Genomic DNA, 21248 nt, shown 5'->3' with positions numbered 1-21248 from the left:
TCTCAAAAAGTCAAACTCTTAAATTATAATTTTCATACTGAAATCATAATTTAATCTTCTCCATAACACAACAATATTCATAAAATCTCAAATCATTATTTAAATTCTCCATAACATGATGAAGCCAATTCTAAAAAAGATTTCGGCTCAAATTATAACTTAATCTTCTCCAACTTAATGACACCACCTTTCAAAAGTCTGACTATCAACATGGTCAGATCAACTTTATTTTTATTCATGCTGAAATAGCTTGTAAGCTAAAACAACAAAAGATGGAAATTTCCCGCACTCCCACAACATTCGCACAATGTTTTAAATTGGTTCTCATATAAAATAAAGTGATTTTTATTATCGTTAATTTCCAGGACTGACTCCATATACCCGCTCCCTTTAAGCATTAAGTGAAATTAATCAAAATTGAAGAAATAAAATGAAATAGTTTGTTTGTTTTTTTTAAATTAATTACATATGAATTTATTGTTTTTTTGTTTTCGTTTTTTTTGTTATAATTACACATGAAATTATTCAAAATTGAAAAAATAAAAGTACAACTGACAGAAAATAAAAACAAATTTTTTTTACTAATTACACAACACTTAAAATTTAAATCATTGTGAAATTTTCAAAATTGAAGCAATAAGAAATATTTCTATTCATTATTGAGAATAACTGAATTCCTTTTATTTTATTTACTATTTTATTTAGTTTAATTTTTCAGTTCTGGTTAGCATTTTGATGCATTAATTTTTCTCATCTTATACCGTCAATGCGAAAAAGAGGCTAGAAAAATGGAAACAAAAAGTCCATGAGAATCCATAAATTCAACATGTTCCCTTTGCTGCCAAACACTGGACTCAAGCTTCTCCTTAATTTGTTCTTAACGCAATTAATTCATTCATATGCATTTATATTTTGATTTTTTTTTTTTTTTTTTTTTTTTTTTTTTTTGCTCTTACAAACATTCAGAATGTATAAACGGATTAAAATTCTTCTTGGTGGTTGATAGCCGTGGCGATTTTAATCTGAAAATAAAGATTGTGTATAATTAATAGTAATATTAGTATTTGTTTTCAATGCCAGATTTAACTAATGTGAAGCTCTTAGAATTTTAGTTTCTTTCTCTCCATCGAAACTGAAACAATTTTATATTTTGTCTGAGAACATTAATTTTCTTTACATCAAGATTTTACATATATGAAATCAAATTTTCTGTTTAATGCACCTATAGAATCGCTAATATCAAAGATGATTGCTATCAATTAATTTTAGTGATGCACAGATTCTGTTTGTAATGACAAACACAGCCTGAAATAGTGTTGAAAACTTAACACAAAACTGGTTGTATGGAGCCTGAGACTTCAGCCTTTAAAATAATCCAGTTTTGAATTTAATCTATAAGTTTTTTGTTGTTGTTGTAGTAATAATTAATATAATAATAATTATTATTATTATCTACTATATAATATTTTGATTGCAGAAATTCCCCTCTGGACCAAAGTAGTGTAGGTTTTCAACAACACATGCCTCATACAAATTCAATATATCTACCTTGATAGCCACTATCTTAAGTAGCTTACAACCAATACTTCTGCCACATTCAGTCATAATAATCAAAAGTTACATTATATCAGCTGAGAATCGCCATCACAATCGCCACATCTACAGAGGAAGAAGTTCCTGTTTTTCTCTCTCATTACTTACTGCTCTCACCAGGGCCAATCATACATTTTCGTACCCTGCTGAGCTTGGACTGCCATTAACTGGGTCTTACATACATATACATAACATAATCTTTCCTTTACACACTATCTATTTAATGAATTCTCCCCAGCATAATTCTGCTTACTTCAATTACTATTCACATATTCTGGATTAACAATTCTCCCCTTTATAAATGAACATTCTGTATAAATGTTAAATGGCACCAGTCTCATACATAAATTACCAAACATAATTACAGTATAGTATCTAGCCGTGGACACTTGGGGTTCGTTGCCTTACTTTTATGTAGGTTTGCTTTCACATTTGTACACCACTATGACTGCAAGGAAGAGTTCCTCAAATACATAAACAAACTTAGCTTATCGGGATTTTCTTAAGGCATTTGCCCAGTAAATGCGCATGATACAAACAAAAAAGGGCTTCCAAGCTATTAGGTCTCATATTTTATTTATTTATTAATTAATTACGTTTACTTTATAAAATTCATAATAGTTCCGGTATGCATATTTACTAATTCGTTACTGTTCTTACTCAACTAACATTGGAACTTTTCTTATTTTGGTTAGGATGCAATGACTGCGATGACGACGACAACGACGCATCTTCATTACTACACATAAACAAACTTTGTTTCTCAGGATTACAACTTATGACATGCGCCTTTTGGATTCATTCTATAAGGAATGCCTGAAGCAGCGAACAAAAATTATTTGGACAGATTTGCATAGATGAAAGCAATTTAAAAAAATGACATCAAGAACATGCTCAGCCAACACAACCATTACACCACATATTTATTTTATTTTCTTTTTCTACTGTTATTTTACTTTTTTACCCCCCCCCCCAAACTTCGGGTATGCATGTACATGATAAGAACTATTTACTATTCCGTTATCTTCATAAGTGCTACTGCGTTTACTTGGACACCGCTGCCGCTGACAGCGCTTTCTCTTTATTACACATAAACAAACTTTGGTTCTCCTTTACAGCAGCATTTACATATGCTTTTATGATTTGTTGTGTTAGAAAGGCAACAAGTGCCAAATATAAGGTTTTGGGTCAGATTTCACAGATTAAATTACTTTTAAAAAATGCCAACAGGAACACTCTTCTCCAACAGAACCCATTAAGTCACATATTTATTAGATTAGATCACTTTTAAATAAATGCCAACAAGAAAACACAAACCAAACAAAGCATATAAGTCACATATTTATTTTATTATTTTTTTCTTTCTTGCTGCACTTTTTTATAGTATTATTTTATTAAACGTATGCATTTACCCATTACTATTTGTTATCTTTCTTAATAAACTAACATTGTTAATTTGTTTATTTTTTCCATATGTATCTGATAATTCTATTATTTATCCGGGCGTACCTAGTTTACCATGTTATTATTTCATTAAGAACTGAGTTAACATTCCATGCCATTCTTGCTAAAATAACATACAATTGTTAATTCCTGCGTTTTTTTCACAGCATAATTGTATAAAATTCACTGAATATCAAACAATATAATATAATATTAACTAATAACACAACACTTTACATTTAAATGGATGCGAGATTTTTATATGTAAGAGTGAGAGTGCTGTACTTATTTTTTTATTATTATATTTTTTTATTCCACATACACATTCACCAGAAAAGAGGAATTCCCTGTTATTTTATTAAGAAGGAATTTCTTTTTCGGCCATTGTTCACTAGTTGTCCAGGCGGCAAACAGTGTTTATTCCAATGGCCCTTTCGGAATAAACACACTCTGCAGGTTGGACAGCACCTGCACATTGACTAAAACAGTAATTCGTTCTTACTAAAATAATAACAGGGACATCTTCTCGGGTAACGGCATACCTGAACTAAAATACATACTAAAATTGATGCACAAACTATAAAAGTGTGCCTGTCACTATAATGGACGGGCAGTGGATCCAACTAACAAACATACTTAATTTTTTTTTTTTTTCAGGTGGAGTAGGAGGCATACTTCCATCGGGTAACACCGCTATACTGGTCCTGCTAGTTATAATAATGTTGTTGTTGATGTTGTGATGGTGATGATAACGATGATGATGATGATGATGCAGCTTTTATTAATATTATTAGTGATGTATATTTCATTCATGTGATTGATGTCTTCATGGTATTATTTAGTGTTAAACCAGTCTTAGGTTATGTTCTTTGTATTGGCTTACTACAAAAATGAATATTTCTAATTATTATTCTTCAAGATAAAACACTCTCACCCAGGAAACGCTTTCTCCTGGCCACCTGCAGCTATCTGTGGGTTTCATCAACTGACTGCGATCTAGTTCAAAAGTTCATATCCATGTAATCTTGTCTGACCCAACAAAGCTTTTGGTATCTCTCAGCCCTCCTTTTCCCTCAGTATTTTGCATATCAATAGTCAGTTTTTTTTAGTAGCAGTTATGGGAGATTCAGATACTTTTTTATCATTATTATTTAATTTAATTTTTTTCTTTCTTTTTTTTAGTATCTAGTAAATAAATTTTTGGAAGTGGAAAAGAAGTACGAAAATGAAAAGGTTATTCCTAAGCCTGATTTTTGGTGAGTAATCATCTTTAACCTTTTGAACACAAACTGTCATTTTTGGAAGCCATGATATATCTGTGGTCTATTTATAAACACAGTATTCAATTCTTTTAACGGTTAATTTAAAAAAAAAATGTTTTGAACGCTGCTAACTCAATTTCTTTCACTACAGTTTGCAATTTGGCGACGGAAGTGTTTTTGTTGAGATAAGTGATTTCAATTTTAATCATACTTTTTATTTTAGATTAAAATATTAATAACTCCATTTTATTTCAGTATTTAATTTGTGTATCTCTGTTTTATTAAATGCTAGCTTTTTTTCTCGTCCAATACCGGCTTCCATCTTATCTTGAAATTACTTATAACGTCACCAACTTACTTTCGGAAGAACCCCCCCCCCCCCCAATCCGCCTTTCTTTTATATCGTAAGCTTCTTAAAACGTGACTAGCTTAAGTTCAGAATAAAATCACGCTTTTCTTTTAACGGTTAATTTTTAAAAAAAAATGTTTTGAACACTGCTAACTCAATTTCTTTCACTACAGTTTGCAATTTGGCGACGGAAGTGTTTTTGTTGAGATAAGTGATTTCAATTTTAGTCATACTTTTTATTTTAGATTAAAATATTAATAACTCCATTTTATTTCAGTATTTAATTTGTGTATTTCTGTTTTATTAAATGCTAGCTTTTTTTTTTTTTTTCTCGTACATAAATGTTTATTTATCTACCGAGTTGATTGCAAAAATAGATTACGAATTGTACTCATTTTTAGTTCGTGAGAGGGGAATCTATCACCATACTTTCCCTTAAACACGTCTGTTGGACTTTTATTAAGTACAATACTTAATGATTTTTTTTTTTTTTTTTTTTTTTTTTTTTTTTAATGGAGAGTAGAAAACGCATTGTGGATGCGTTCTCGGCAGCTCCTGTTACTCTCGCTTCTTCTTATTTGTCCCTCAGTCCTCATTTTTTAATGAGTGATTTTTCTGACAAAGGGAGAAGAAAAAGCTGTTTTCTAGGTTGGCAGTATTTTGTGCGAACAGTTGGCAGAGATGGCGGAAATTTTCTGTTTCCATGTCTATCCTTGTAGCCATGTCACTAGTAAGGGTGCTGGAGGTAAACGTTTTGTCTGGGCTGACGTTATCCGCCTGATAGTCAGGGACCCGAACCTTGGATTAACCACTAAGGAGGCTGTCCTATCAGCAGGTACAAAGTACTGGGGCTGCTGTATTGCCATTTGGTGAATGGATTCTGGACCATGCAGTAGCTTCTGGTGGGGTCTCTCGATGCCATACTAGAGGGTAATTGTTACGGCTTTACCTTATCATTAGCTACAAATAAAAAAAAAAAATTCTTCATTTCTTTTTCTCTCTTAGTTTCCCCTCTCTGTCCTGCTCTGAGTAAATCTGACGACCTAGTCCACAAATTCCAAAAATTCATCATGACAAGTTTCAAGAAAAAATACACGATTAAACCCGGTTCTCCAACTTCGACCATAGATCCCTACTACCATGTCTCCTTCTCCAACATCAGGGGTCTACGTTCTAACCTTCTAGAGGTTGAAACCCAATTACAGGAGACTAAAACAGACCTTTTATTTTTAAGTGAAACTGGCATTGAACAGGCTATTTCCCTAGAAGAGTTCGCAATTAAAGGATACTCTAACTTAACTTCTAAATCTGACCCCCAAGATCGCCATGGGCATGGAATATGTGCCTATATTAAAGATAGCTTTCCATGTGGTAGGGACATCTCCAGGGAAGATCCTAACTTACCTTATATGTGCTTCCGGGTTGCTTTAGCTCACACTACGGCATTTTTATTTACTCTCTATCGCCCCCACAACAGCGGAGTTACTATCTTTAAAAGCATATCTGAGAAAATTGACCAAGTCCTATCTGCTTATCCTTCAGCTAACATTCACATATGTGGAGACTTCAATGTTCACAACGTCGAATGGTTGACCCACTCAAACAAGACCGATGATGAGGGGAGGTTCTGTCATGATTTCTCCATTGCCTATGACCTCACTCAGATTGTTCAGGAACCCACCCGTGTGCCCGACAATGACGGCCAGTATGCGAGCCTACTAGACCTTTTTCTCACAACTTGCCCTGAACTATGTTCAGTTTCTGTTCTGTCGTCTCTTGGATCTTCCGACCACTCTGTTGTATCAATTAAGATAAAAATGAAATGTAATAAGTCCCCAGACGTACCTCTCCATCGTACAGTATATCGATACACTAAGGCTGACTGGGATATCTTCCGTACATTTATAACTGATCTACCTCTGCATTCCATATTTAAAAAAGATGTGTCCTCTATAGTATTAGACCTGACGGAATGGTTAATTGTAGGTATTGACCGTTTCATACCCTCGAAAAAGTTTCAGCAAAAACCTAACAGCCAGCCATGGTTCTCTCCTGAATGTGCTGCTGCCATTGCGCACAGAAATCACTTTTTCCACTGTTTCCAACGTAATAGATGTATGAAAACTAAAGCCGCTTTCAGGACTGCCAGCAACCATTGTAAGAAAGTAATAAAGAGCGCAAGATGGTTGTATGCTCAATCTGTTAAGTCCAAAGTAGCTGAGCAGCGGCTTGGTTCCCACCAGTTTTGGCAAATAGCAAACAGAATTCTGAACAGAAGCGTGTGCTCCATCCCAACTATCATCAATGGACCTGAGGTAATCTTGTCAGCATCAGACAAAGCCAAACTCTTTGTCAAGAACTTTGCAGCTAATTCTACCTTTTGCGATCAAGGCCGCCAACCCCCAATATTTCCTCCTGTATCTGAAAACACGCTGTGATATACATATATCTGTACGTGATGTAGCCAAGCTAATCAAAAACCTTGATTCCAGTAAAGCAACTGGCCCGGGCGGTATTCCAATTATAGTACTCAAAAAACTTCAACCTGAACTAGCACCCATACTTACAAAACTATTTAAACGTTGTCTTAAGGAGAATGGTTTCCCATCTCCCTGGAAAATCTCATCAGTATGCCCTGTATTTAAGAATTCAGGTGATCGCTCATCCCCCTCTCAGTACAGGCCAATAAGTCTCCTGTGCGTCATGAGTAAGTTGCTGGAATCTGTGTTAAATACAGAAGTAATCAACCATCTCAATAAAAATAACCTTCTTAGTGACACTCAATATGGTTTCCGTTCTGCTAGATCTACAGCAGATATGCTTACAGTTATATCTCATAGGATTAGCAAATCTCTCGACGGAGGCAACCTTTCTAGGGCAATTGCTCTTGACATATCTAAGGCCTTTGATAGGGTATGGCATAAAGGTTTACTTCATAAGATCTCTTGCTATGGTATAGCTGGAAATGTCTTCTCAATTATTAAATCATTTCTTTCTGATAGGTTCATAAGAGTAGTAGTTGAGGGGCAAAAATCAGAAGCTCACAGTATTAATGCCGGTGTCCCTCAGGAGTCCATCCTGGGCCCAACTCTTTTCCTGATCTACATTAATGATCTTCCAAATCACATCCTTACATCATTTGTAGACATTTATGCTGACGACACTACCATTTAAGACAGTAAACGACCAAGTTCTCTCTGATTCTCTCTCCTCTGATCTCGAGCGCGTGGTTCAGTGGGGGAAGACATGGCTGGTTACCTTTAATGCATCTAAAACCAAGCTTCTCTCTTTACATCATCAACATTCTGATACACATCTGGCATCAATTGAAATGAATGGCTCTCGTCTTCAGGAGGCCTCAAGTTTTGACAAGCTTCTGGGCTTGACCATTACTCCTGATCTTAAATGGAACACGTACATCAAATCTGTTGCCAAGGCCGCTGGAAAAATGGTGGGATCTTTCTATCGATCCAGTAGATATCTCACTGCTGATGCAATTCTCTATCTATATAAGAGCCAGGTATGTCCAAGGATGGAATACTGTTGCCACATCTGGGCAGGAGCTGCTAGAAAGGACTTGTCCTGCCTTGATAGAGTTCAAAATAGACTTCGTAGCCTCGTAGGAGATGTCCTTTTCTCTTCCTTGCAACCTCTATCTCACAGAAGAGATGTTGCGAGTTTGTCTCTGATGTATCGTTATTTTCATGGAAAGTGTTCGACTGAGCTTCAATCTATGGTCTCCCCTCGCCAAACTTTCACAAGAAACACTCGTCTAGCTGTAAACACTATCAATAATTCCCCCCACTCTTTATCTGTGCCTAAACCTAAACGTAGATTCCATGAACAAAGCTTTTTTTATTAGAACTGCACGCCTGTGGAACTGTCTTCCGTTTTCCTGCTTTCCGGCTGACTACAATATGGTTGTGTTCAAGTCTAACGTAAATAAGTTCTTGATGAGCCGTTCCATATAAGTTATCAAATTTAACAAATTTTCATTACTACTGATTATTATATTGTCCAATTTCTACTGTACACTCTTTGACCCTTATCCTTGAGTGGCCTCTTGGCCTTGATAATGTGTTGATACCTATGAAAAAAAAAAAGAAAAAGTCCAATGTGAACAAGTTCTAATTGAATCGTCCCCCTAATTAATCCAAGTTACAAAATTCCCACTGTTTACTATGCTAAAATCACAATGACTAATGTATACCTATTAACCCTTATCCTCGAGTGGCCTCTGGGCCTTGATAAGTGGTGACACCCCTGTAAAAAAAAAAAAAAAAAAAAAAAAAAAAACATAAAGCACTCTGAACATGAGTCAGGAATTCTTTGTTTGCTATAAATCAAGATTTAAGTTAAATTGGGTGAAATTCTTTATATTTACCTTGAAACATCTCTACTCCAAGAAGTTTGTCTTCCTGGCAACATTTTATCCATTAAACCCCAAAGAGAGCTCGGCATAGGTACTTTACACAGAACATTTTATATATAGGTACCAAGTTCACAAATATAGCAACAGTGGAATGTATTTATTAAAAGGGGGAACCCTCAGGCAACTATAACTCTTTCACATCTGCTCAATCAAAGGATTGCCTATCATTCACCTGTATTCACTTTAATATTGTATATGTTGGATGGCTACTGACTTCTCAAATGGGTTCATCAAGTCTTTTTTATTTTTTTATTCCCCCCCCCCCCCTGTGTGTGGCTAGTCATTATCCTCACCCATGAAGTATGCTGGATAGCCCAGTTAGGTCATCCATTATCTGACTATGTGGCAAGTATTACCAGGAGCACAATTAATAAGTAACCTGATAGAATGCTATTTATCCTTACATTTCAATAATTGTATTTTCGTAATCATCTTTGGATTATCATTGTATCAGCAATCAGACATGATGATTAAAACAACTTTTATAATTTTTATATTCTATTTCTTCCTGTTTTTAATCTTTTTTTTTTTTTGTTTGTTTGTTTTTATTTGACTTCAGGGGAGGTTACTTGATCAAACCCAACATAATTGAATTCTGGCAAGGGCAGACAACACGTATCCATGACCGCTTACGCTTCAGAAAAAAGGAGCCTGACGAGGTGCTGAATCCAGAATTGATGCACGAAGGAGAAGATGGATGGGTTATTGAACGACTGTCACCTTAGGTTGTGTTTATAGTGGCACAATATTGCTCCCTTTTTTCTTTTAGTGCAGCTAAAAAGTCATTCTGCATATATGTTTTAATTCAACTTATTATTCTAGAGTTATAAATTTTATATAAATAATATAATTATAATATATAATATAAACAAAACACAAAATACATCATGTTACATTGTAAATCTTCTTTTAATGCAATTGATGTAATAAATATGGAAGAAAAATGTAATTTTTTTAATCTTTTTTGATACAATTCAAAAAATTAATTTATGATTTCTAATAATATTAATCATATTTTATATTATTTTTTTATCTGTTTAAACAGTGAGGACTTAAATTTCTGTGATACCCAGTCTTAGTGACCAGTTTCGTGCTAAATCTAATATTTTTTATTTACATTGTTTTTCTTTCTTTTCTTTTTTTTTTTTTTTACTCCATTATTAGTTAGACTGTTTTAGTCAATATTCATAACATTTAGATTTTCTGAAACTTCAAAGCAATAATTAGTACATGCTTGTGTTATTTGATGTGTGTTGATTAATTTAAAAATCAACACCAAAAGCATCAGTTCATCTAAAGTAAATAATATCCATATATATCAAAAAATCAACAACACTCATATTTAAATATTACACAAATATTTATCAACTAGCAGGACTCGTAGAAATTCCACAGAATAAGAAATTTATTTAATTTAATATGTTTTGATGAAACTGATATTTTTTATATAACACAAAAAAATTAGTTTATGGACAGTAAATGAATAACACACAGCAAATAAATAATCAGAAAGTAATATTGTGCTACATAGTTCAATACAAATAATCAAATTACATTGTAAGAGACAATCTTTAATTTACTCTTTGAGTCCAGCATCTCTTCTTTTTTTTTTCCCCCTGTTTCTTTCAAATGTTCAGGAGAGCATTTAAAAGAAACAGGACAAAAAAAGAACAGGTGCTGGACTCAAGGAGTAAATTAAAGGTTGTCTCTTTTATGTAACATTTTGCTAGCTTTTTTCTTTAAAGAACTGCTGCACGTTGAAATTACTACAAGTTTCTTTCTCGTACCATCACAACAATGATTGTATGTATTATAATTATGATATTAAAAATAAGCTGTGATCTCAGGTGACTTATTTAATCAGTACGGTTGCCTTAAGCAGTATGAAAACAGGTGTTAGCTAAAAATACTGGATAGTTGCTACCCTTAAAACAGGGTAGATAAACCATCCCATAGTGGTTTCCATTAGACAGGAAGGAGTGAGCATATTGGATCTCACAAAATATCTTCTAGACTCAAAATTTGCCTCTTATCAAGCCACTTGTCTAACAGGTATTTTCTATGATATGGGACAAATTCTAAATATTTCTAATTTCATGCTAAGAGACTTTACTGAAGTATGTTGATTGCCTGTAAAATACTATATTTTTCAACATAGCAAAGTTTTCACCATTTGGAGTTAAGTTTGTCAGATATGTGATATTCAAGAATTTTCCAATATACAGTTTATGGGGTTGTCACATCTTTTTAAATTGCAGATCTGAGCAGCAAAGGCAGTAACATTGCATTTATTCAAATGCCTAAAAGAAGTTGTATGGACATAGTATTGTTGTTTGAAGCTGTGTTATGCCAGTCAGTTTTGGTAACAGTGCCTGATCAAATTTCAGCCTGTATATAAAAGATTTTACAGTGCAACCTTCCTTCAGGAGACAACTTTCTCCAATTCTATCAGAACAATTGGAGGCATTGATCCAAAGTGAAACCTGGGTATTGTATGATATAGTGCATGTAAATAAAATATATATCTTACTCAGATACTAGAAGTAATGATTTTGGTTTATTTTTCTACTAATGTGAGGTATTAATTATGATGAACTCTCCCATCGATTTCGATGTATGAGCGTCTCAAAAACTAATTTTAGTTTCAGTGTTTCTGTCTTTCATGGGACTTGAGCCTCACAAGTGACTTGCAGATACAACCACAAGCTGTGCACGAAAATGTATTTAATGAAATGTCACTTGGTTTGGTAGCCAATTCTTGTTTCTTTTCTCTTGATTCTCTGAGCTTTTGTACTCTTCCTAATTTAAAGACCTTTCTGTTTCTTGTTAGAATCAGTTTTTACAAAAGTTGACATATATATATATATATATATATATATATACAGTGATTTAAACATAAATACTATTGAGCCAAAAGCAAAACCTATCTGCAGTCATTAATCTAATTGTTTGAAAAGAGTCTTATGTGCAGCTATTTTGCGGTTAAAAGAAAGAAAATAAAAATTTAAAAAAACAATAAAACACTGGACAAAATAATTTGTAGTTTTTAGAGTAATGAATAAATACATTTTTTTTAATACAAAATACAAGACAAATAAAAAAAAACATAGGAGAAATATTTGCCAGTGGCTCTGGTATCTAAGTTTGTTCAAAGCATTGTATAGTAATTATTTTGCTTTTACATAAGTATTTGAACACTCTTCAAAGACACATTATTCACTTAACACGTTTGTCTTGCTAAAACTTTTATCTCTCATAGTGCACTGATGCATTTTTATCGTTTGTGGAAGAAGAATGAGAACTATTAATAATATTTTTAGCATTCAACACATTTGTTTTAGCTTCAAATCATTTTATTAAAATCAATCTCGTCTTCTTTTTTTTTTTTTTTTTTTTTCCCGGTTGAAATGAATGTTAATGCGTTGCAAATTTTTTTATAAAAAGAAAAATTTTTTAAATACAACATTCTTCTTCCAGAAAGGGTAAAATAATTTATGTGAACTCTTTTGAACATTGCTGCCCAAAATATAAATTTCCAGTTTTTTCAACGTCTTCCATTTTCATTTAGATACTTTTTTGTGAGTAAAAGCGGAGGATCACTTGAAATATAAAAAATAAAATATTAAGTATAAAAAACAGCTGGTTCCACTACTATATCTTAAGTTGTTTCAATTTGAGTCTATCTGTCACACCTTTGCATTGTTCTGCCTTCTATAAACTTAAATTTCTTTTTATATACACATTAAACAATGCTTTAAGAAAACTACTTTAACTTTTTATACTATTATTTAATAAGTCTTTTTTTTTTTATTTGGATGTTCCAGTGTACATAACAAATATCAACAAATATTTTTCACTCTTGAAATATTAAACCTTTTTTATTTTTTTCTCAGGCCACCAATCATTATTTTTTTTTAAATTTCATCTTAATTGTTCTTTCGATTGTTACAAGTTTTTTTACTGCTGCTGATGCAACAAAATTGGCATGTGTATGAAACATAATGGAACTCGTTTTCAATTCCAAACAACAAACTTCATTGGTTGTTTTTTTATTTAGACACTACCTCCACTTCTAATGCACTTTCCCATCCTTTTCTGCTGTCGCTGCAGCCACCGCATACTTTTATGCACTGCTGATAAGATTCTCTTGCAATGTCCCTCATTTACATCATTATGACCCTCTTCAAAATATGTCACCTTTATGGTTTTTTTGAGCAAAATCAAGTAAGAATTTTCCAGCACAGCAATGTTCTCCCCATCTTGGACTGCTTAATGCTGGAGATCTTGTACATTGTCTTGTGAAGAGGAACAAATCTAAAAAAAAACAAAAAAAAGTATATGAACATAATGCAATCTTGCAGAAAAATCCCCTCACCTCACCTTTCCTCACATAACCTGCATAGCACCCACTGTTCTATTACTTTCAAGTATACTTCATAACTTTAACTGTTTTTGTTTTAGGGGGTGCAAAAGAAACAAATTTATTCTAATATTTTTTGGTATCAATGATCTCCGTTTTACAATGTGATATTTTTATTCCAAAGAATCAATCTAAAAAAATGTTCAAGTATCTTTGTTCACATGTTTTGTAACTATTTGCCAGCCACCAAAGAAAAATGGTTTGACGCTTCATACTGATGTTATCAATGTTATTCAATAACCACCATGAAAATTACAAAGGAAGAAATGGATTTTAAAAAAACACAAAAGGAGGAAATGGACAAATTACAAAAAAAAGAGTGAAGTTATAATTACCATGTTACCTCTCTGATAGCAGCAGTTAGAATGAAGACGGGAATGCTATTTGTCAATTTCACTAATTATATGTTGAGTTTTTGAATAGAAGCTTTATCAATTTTTGGCTTTTAGATTTGTTTTTGACAAACAAATTTATATTGTTATTGATTAGGCATCTTTTAAATATGATTATCAAAGAAATTTATTTTTTTTAGAATGGTAATTTTTGTTATTATTCAATTATCATAAAATAGGTACTGACATCTTAAATGGTTTTATAATTTTTTAATCTTCTAATACTTATTTAAAAACATTTTTTTAAATGTTATAATCAATGTATAATAGCAAATTGAACCCCTTTCTAAAAATAAATTCAAAAATTGAGGTGGGGAGATCTTCAAAAATTAATAAAATAAATTTTTATCAATTAGAATTAATAGAAATGTTTTAGTTTTTTTTTTAATCAAAGCTAAAATCTGATTTTTTTTTAATTCTAAAACTCAACCCAACTTTGATAAGATAATTTTTGTTTCCTTTACAAAATATGGAGACATTCTTAATTCTACAAGGTTTGTCGATTACATGGCATATCAATCCCTATTTAAGTTTTTTAATGCTAAAAATCAATTTCTATTATTAGTGATTTATTAAACACAAGTTGCTATGTTATTTATGGGAGAAATTGCACAGCTTTTCTGAGTACATTACTCAAGTATTCCTCACCTATGAGTAGCCAGGTTTACTAGCAAAACTATTTTCTTCTTTTAGTAGAAGTCCCAAAAAATAATGGTAATATTTATTTCAAACATGCATTGCATTATTTGAATCATTTGAACTATTTTTACTGATGCGAAGAATTATATGAATAATTCAAATTATTAATCCTCGTCTCAAAAATTCCAAAACAAAGTATTGTCTACGTTCATCTGCAACATAAACATCAACTTATTGAAACTGGGATGGTCTTGAATACACAAAGTATATTGATGCTTTTAGATAAATGTTGCTTAACAGTTTAATTCATCCAATCTTCAGACATGTTTTAATAAATCCCTGTGTTTCAGTAGAAATTTCAACTGACTCGGAAACAAATTCTAAAAGACCTTTTTTTTTTCAAACATGACATAATAGCATGTTGTTATATTTCCTTTGCTAAATTGTACTATGTGTATGGCAAGGTTATATTCTCTTGCTGATCCAAATCTTGTGAAATAATTTGATTTGATAATTAGAAATTAGAAATATTAAGGATATATAGATATATATGTGTGTGTGTATTGTAAATTTTGCTTTTGTATAAGCTGTATCACCTGAAAAGGTCTCTAGTTACTGGTAAGTAGCTGACAAAAACATGCTTGTGACACATTACTGCTTGTGTAAAAACAAATAAAGAGTGTGTGTGTGTGTGTGTGTGTGTGTGTGTATATATATATATATATATCCTTATTTAAGAAGCTCGATGTAATTACTCTATTCACTATATATATATGTGTGTGTGTATGTATGTATGTATCATGTTGCTTTTTTAGCACTTGTTTTTTTTTTGTTTTTTTTTTTACATGTAGTTCACCACTTATCAAGGCCCAATGGCCACTCAGGGATAAGGGTTATTGTGTGTACAGTAATCAAAGGGATAGTGTAGCAATAGTATTGGAGAATTGGTAAGGTGTCATTACTTGGGGGGGGGGGGGTTCATCAGGAATTTGTTTGTGTTGGACTTGAAGACATCCAGGTTGAAGTCGGGAGGGAAACAGGCAAGCGGAACAGAATTCCACAGGCGTGCAGTTCTAAAAAAGAAGCTTTGTTCATGGTATCTATGTTTTGATTTAGGCACAGATAGGGAGTGGGGAAAATTATTGACGGTGGTTTCAGCTAGTCGGGTGTTTTTTGAGAAAGATTGACGAGGGGGGACCAGAGAATGGAGCTCAGACGAGCACCTGCCATGGAAGTAACGATAGAACAATGACAGGCTCGCTACATCTCTTCTGTGGGAAAGAGGTTGCAGGGTAGAGAAAAGGGCATCCCCACCAAGCCACGGAGTCTATTTTGTACTCTGTCAAGGCAGGATAGGCTGTTTTTTGCAGCTCCCGCCCAGATGTGGCAGCAGTACTCCATCTTTGGACGTACTTGGCTCTTATATAGATAGAGAATTGCATCAGCAGTGAGATATCTTCTGGAGCGGTAGAAGGATCCCACCATTTTCCCAGCGACCTTGGCCACAGACTTGATGTATGTGTTCCATTTAAGATCAGGTGTAAAGGTCAAACCCAGGAGCTTATCAAATCCTGGGGCCTCCCTTAGACGAGAGCCATCCATTTCAATTGATGCCAGATGGGGATCAGATCGTTTATGATGTAGAGATAGGAGCTTGGTCTTAGATGCATTAAAGGTAACCAGCCACCTCTTTCCCCACTGTACCATGCGCTCAAGATCAGAGGAGAGAGAATCAGAGAGAACATCATCATTTACGGCCTTTGATGTGTTGGCATAGATGGTCGTGTCATCAGCAACGAAAGATTTTAGTATTTGTTTTGGGAGATCATTGATGTAGATCAGGAAGAGAGTTGGGCCCAGTATGGACCCCTGAGGGACTCCAGCATTAATACTGTGGGCCTCTGATTTCTGCCCATCAACCACTACTCTTATGAGCCTATCAGATAGAAATGATTTAATGATAGAGATTTGCATGCAAGAAAACCACAAAACGATAAATGAAACTTTAAAACTATTTGAAAAGTTATATAATTTCAAAAATCAATTGATGTATTTTTTAAATTGTTTATATATTATACTGCATTTAGTTAGAATTTTAACTAAGTATAATTTATCTATTTAATTGGGAGATTATATGTAATAATTCGGTTTAACATAGATAATCTTCCTTTGTTGTTGTGGGGGAGCTTACAAATATTATTATCTTCAGTCTCCAGGATACAATAAGTTTTAAAACTTATTTTTTGTTAAAGAAACACAAAGCTTAAGAAAATGTGGTAAAACGTTTGTCCATTTTCTTGGTAATATGCATGAAAGTACTCGGAGCATTTTTGTTTTCTTATTTCCATGTCTAATTAGAACCTTTTTTCTGGGATTGTTTTGCTTTTTGAGGATTTTGTTTTCTAAATTTAAATTCAGATAACACTGTGACATGTTGAATATTTTGTGAAATAAAGAAATAAAAGTTAAAAAAAAAAAAATTGTAAAACAAAGTTATGTAAAATGTGTTTTTGCTGCCAATGATTTCTGAACATATAATTTTTAACTTTTTATTTTATTTTTATTAATGTTTTGTTAATGCTAATGATAAATTTTATTAAAAAACGTTTTAATATTAGTATTGTGTTTTTCTGATATATATATATATATATATATATATATATATATATATATATATATATATATATATATATATATATATATTGATAATTATTTAATATCTATGTGTATTTTTTCTGTGATTACCCATTTCTCTATCATTTTCTTTAGGTGTTCTGAACTCTATTTAAAGAAAGAAAACTTTTTTATCTTTGTATTTTAAATGGTGGTCATTTGAATAATTTCGTTTATTTTTTATTTATTTATTTTTTTTTTTTACTCTTAAAATTTGTTCTCTTTAAATATGGTCAGAATACAATTATGAAGACGGAGTGAAACACTGAAAATGAAACTAAAAATGCAACAGCTGAAATACTCTAACTAATGACCAATATATAGACAATATGGTAGATGTTTTTATGTGTGTAATAGTTCTAAATTCTTTTGTAATCATAATATATGTTTGAGATTCTAGGAAAAGCTAGAGAAAATGTCAAACAAATACAGGTAAGCCTTTTAATGTAAATCTTTTCCTTTTTTTTTTTTTTAAATTAAGTCTGCTGCCTGCACAACATTATCAGAAATAGAAGCATGAATTTGACTACTTTGTCTAAGGATTTTTTATTATAATTCATTGAAATAATTTAAATTCTTTAAGCGAATAAAATGCAGCTCTATTTTTTTCTCTGAATAAACAATATTTTAAATGTTAATATTTTTTTATTTTAATATTTTACAAAAATATCAAAATTAAGGTACTGATCCAGAACCTGATCTAAGGTCACATCAGCATCTTTCTACAGCTTATAGTAAGCTGACGGAAAAGCAGCCAGAAAAAGCTAACACAATTAGGCATTCAGCTGTCAGCAGATAATGTTTTTGTTGACAGGAAAAAAATCACTTATCTGATACTATTTTTGGGGAAAAAAAGACTGTTTTTAATCATAATTGTTTCCAGGAAAAGAAATTGTTTTCATTGTTACAAAAAAACTTATTTTATTAAAATTTTTCTTGCAAAAAGTAAGTAACAAACAAATAAAAATCTTCTTGAAAAAAGAAAAAAAAAATTTGATTTTGTTTATAATCGTTTCTATGTCTTTGTCTTTAAAAAAAACTATTTTTTTTAAACATTTGTTGAAAAAATTTTAATATACCTTTTTGGAAAAAAAAAAATTGTTTCATATACTTAAACTTATGGTAAGTCTTATCTAGTCTTAAAGTTTTGTTTTCAGTGTTTTGAATTTATTATCTGGCCATGTTCATGTCAGCTTTTTTCCAGCAATTTTTTTTTCTGCTTCCCATAAACTGCCAGAAGATACTGATGTGACTGTGGGTCAGGTTTTGGATCAGTATCAAAATAAATTTTATATTTCTTTTTTTCACATCCTTCACTTATGACACCAACATTGTTATAATGTAAGAAATATACATATCTTCTAGTTAAAAGTAAAAACGATATTTTTAGTCTAATTTAATTTTATTAGATATAAAAGGCTACAAGTTGCCGTATGTGTAGTAAATTATTATTAGATATAAAAGGCTACAAGTTGTCATATGTGTAGTAAATTATTATTAGATATAAAAGGCTACAAGTTGTCGTATGTGTAGTAAATTATTATTAGATATAAAAGGCTACAAGTTGTCGTATGTGTAGTAAATTATTATTAGATATAAAAGGCTACAAGTTGTCGTATGTGTAGTAAATTATTATTAGATATAAAAGTTGTAAATTATTATTAGATATAAAAGTTGTCATATGTGTAGTAAATTATTGTTAAGAACAAAAAGAATATCTTTCCTTAAACCAGGAAAATTTTTAATATACAAATAAAGAAAAGAACCAGACCTCCTAACTGGGTAGAAACGATGTCATATATATATATATATATATATATATATATATATTTGTTTTTTTATTTTTTTGGTCCATCTTTTTTAATTCTCTGAGAGAGACTTTCTCTGTCGATTGGTCTGTCACACATTTTCTTTGGTCTACGTGTGCAGATTTGAAAAGACATTTTATTGATACTTGTCACATTTAATACCATTTCTAGTGCTAAATACATACATATTGAATAGATCTTTTTCTGTGGAGAATTTCAATTGAAAAACAATAATTGCATCAGATCTTGCTTTCACACATCCCATTTTTACTTGAATGCCAAGATTTATAATAGAACATTGCATAAAATATTTCTTTTAAGACAATACAGAAAAAAAACAACATAAATTACGCATTTCTAAACAAAAATGTCATTTTGGCATGTCACCAGTTTGTGAAAATATTAATACAGCATCCATGAATTGGTTCTCAAAAATATATTTATTATAGTTTATTACTGAAGCATGTATATATCTAAACAATTAAAGGTGATTATTGAAAATCTACAAAATTCAAAGTACCTACTTTAAAATGCTTTTATGCCTGCATTTCTTGATTGTAAATCAGTATAATTAGTAGTTTTGAGAAGATGATTTGTTACTACAGATGGCGCTGTTGTCAAGCTATTCAGCTGTCAAACTATTCACCTGTCAAGCTTTGTTGTTAGCTAATCATTATCTATGGTGGAGGCCACAGCTATATAGCAAATTCTGTTTGTCAGTCCAAAGTAAGATTGCCCCTATCTTGTAGCACAGAAGACGTTTGATGAATTTAATTTGACATTGGTGATTTTGAGAGGGTGAAAAATTTTATTTGTCTAGTTATTCTATGACGTTTCTGTATTATTTTAGGTCCATACCGAATTGATAGGACGTTTCTGAAATTCCGATGAATCCAAATAATATGGTTATTCTATTTCTGAGATTTGACGAAGCTCATCATTGGCATGCATTTGTTTATTTTACTTATACAAGCCATGACAAGTATTTCTCTTGTAAAACAAAAAAAAAAAAATAAAATATTTTTTTATTTTTACAAGAGAGTAATCACTTATCAAGTCCCAAAGGCCACTCAAGGATAAGGGTTAATGAATGTAAGGTGATAGTGTAGTAATCATTAATGGAGTAAATTAAGTAGAATTTGATTATTTCAAATTTCTTTACATTGGACTTAAAGGCTGCCATATTGTAGTTGGTCAGGGAAATACGCCAGCAGAACAGTGTTCCACGGGCAGGCAGTTCTAGAAAAGAAGCCTTGTTCAATGTAATATGCATTTAGATTTAGGTACAGATAGAAAATGGGGGAAAATTGTTGGTTGTGGTTGTAGCTAGTCAAGTATTTTTTTCTTGTGAAAGTTTGGCAAAGGGGGACTTTGCCATGAGAGAAAACAATAGAGCAGAGGTAGACTTGCAATGTCTCTTCTGACGAAAAGAGGTTGCAGGGAAGAAAATGGGCATCACTTACTAGGTTTTAAAACCGGTTTTGAACTCTATCAAGGCAGGACAGAGCATGCTGAGCAACTCCTGCCCAGTGTTTTGATTCTTTTTTATAAATTAATTTATGAATTTAACCCTCTTCCTTCAAAACTAATTCACTTTTAAATTGGTACCTAATATTAGTGTGACAGTGCATGTAGGTAAAAATGTGCATCAATGCTATCATGTATACATAATCAATGCATATGTGCAAATACATTATATGATGAAGTAGATACAAAACAAGTGAAGAAAAAAAATTAAACTATCTAAATAGTAGGGGAAGTCGGGGTAAGTTGAGCCAATTTTCCATTTTGGCTCTTCAGAACCCAAACGACTAATTATTTTGCAAAGATGAGTGTATTATTATAAAATTCTTTTATTTGGGAACATTTTAAAACAAGTTGCAGTTTTCTGCTAGTACACCTAAACCGACCCTGTGCTTTACAAAAATGCATATCAAATGGCTCAACTTGCCCCGACCATGGGGCAAGTTGATCCAACCTCTGGGGTAAGTTGTGCCACACAGGGGTAAGTTGTGCCACGCAAAAATGTGTTGCAAATAAAGAAAGAACAAGCCCAAAATTGTTGCTGTGGTTATAAAACAAATTATAATAATGAAGTAGAAATGTTAATTACAGCGAATGAACCAGCACAAAATTTGAAACATATATCTGAAAGTAAGTTAATGAAGTTGCCACTGTGACAAGTCACAGCTGAAAACGAGCTGGCTAGAACAACGGACAGAACTGTCAACACTATT

General features: G+C 32.1%; 1 protein-coding gene and 1 long non-coding RNA gene across 4 annotated transcripts in view; one reads left to right on the top strand and one right to left on the bottom strand.

The window, feature by feature from the left end:
• LOC145291315 (pyridoxine-5'-phosphate oxidase-like) overlaps positions 1-10028 on the top strand; it is a 351668-nt gene extending 341640 nt beyond the window's left edge. For all 3 annotated transcript variants that reach the window (XM_080137054.1, XM_080137052.1, XM_080137053.1), the window contains 2 exons: positions 4219-4292; positions 9639-10028. In XM_080137054.1, the coding sequence (XP_079993180.1) occupies positions 4219-4292; positions 9639-9804 (240 nt within the window). In that variant the 3' untranslated portion in view covers positions 9805-10028. The remainder of the gene's footprint in view (positions 1-4218; positions 4293-9638) is intronic.
• Positions 10029-12983: 2955 nt separating this feature from the next.
• Positions 12984-21248, bottom strand: part of LOC145291317 (uncharacterized) — a 155173-nt gene continuing 146908 nt past the window's right edge. Inside the window, exon 2 of the long non-coding RNA XR_013869380.1 lies at positions 12984-13393. This is a non-coding gene — a long non-coding RNA (uncharacterized LOC145291317). The remainder of the gene's footprint in view (positions 13394-21248) is intronic.

Source organism: Euprymna scolopes, chromosome 12, assembly GCF_053919585.1.
Source record: "Euprymna scolopes isolate OS-2025 chromosome 12, ASM5391958v1, whole genome shotgun sequence".
Lineage (NCBI taxonomy): Eukaryota > Metazoa > Mollusca > Cephalopoda > Sepiida > Sepiolidae > Euprymna > Euprymna scolopes.
The sequence above is the reverse complement of the archived record's forward strand: the minus strand, read 5'-3'. Positions and strand labels throughout refer to the sequence as shown.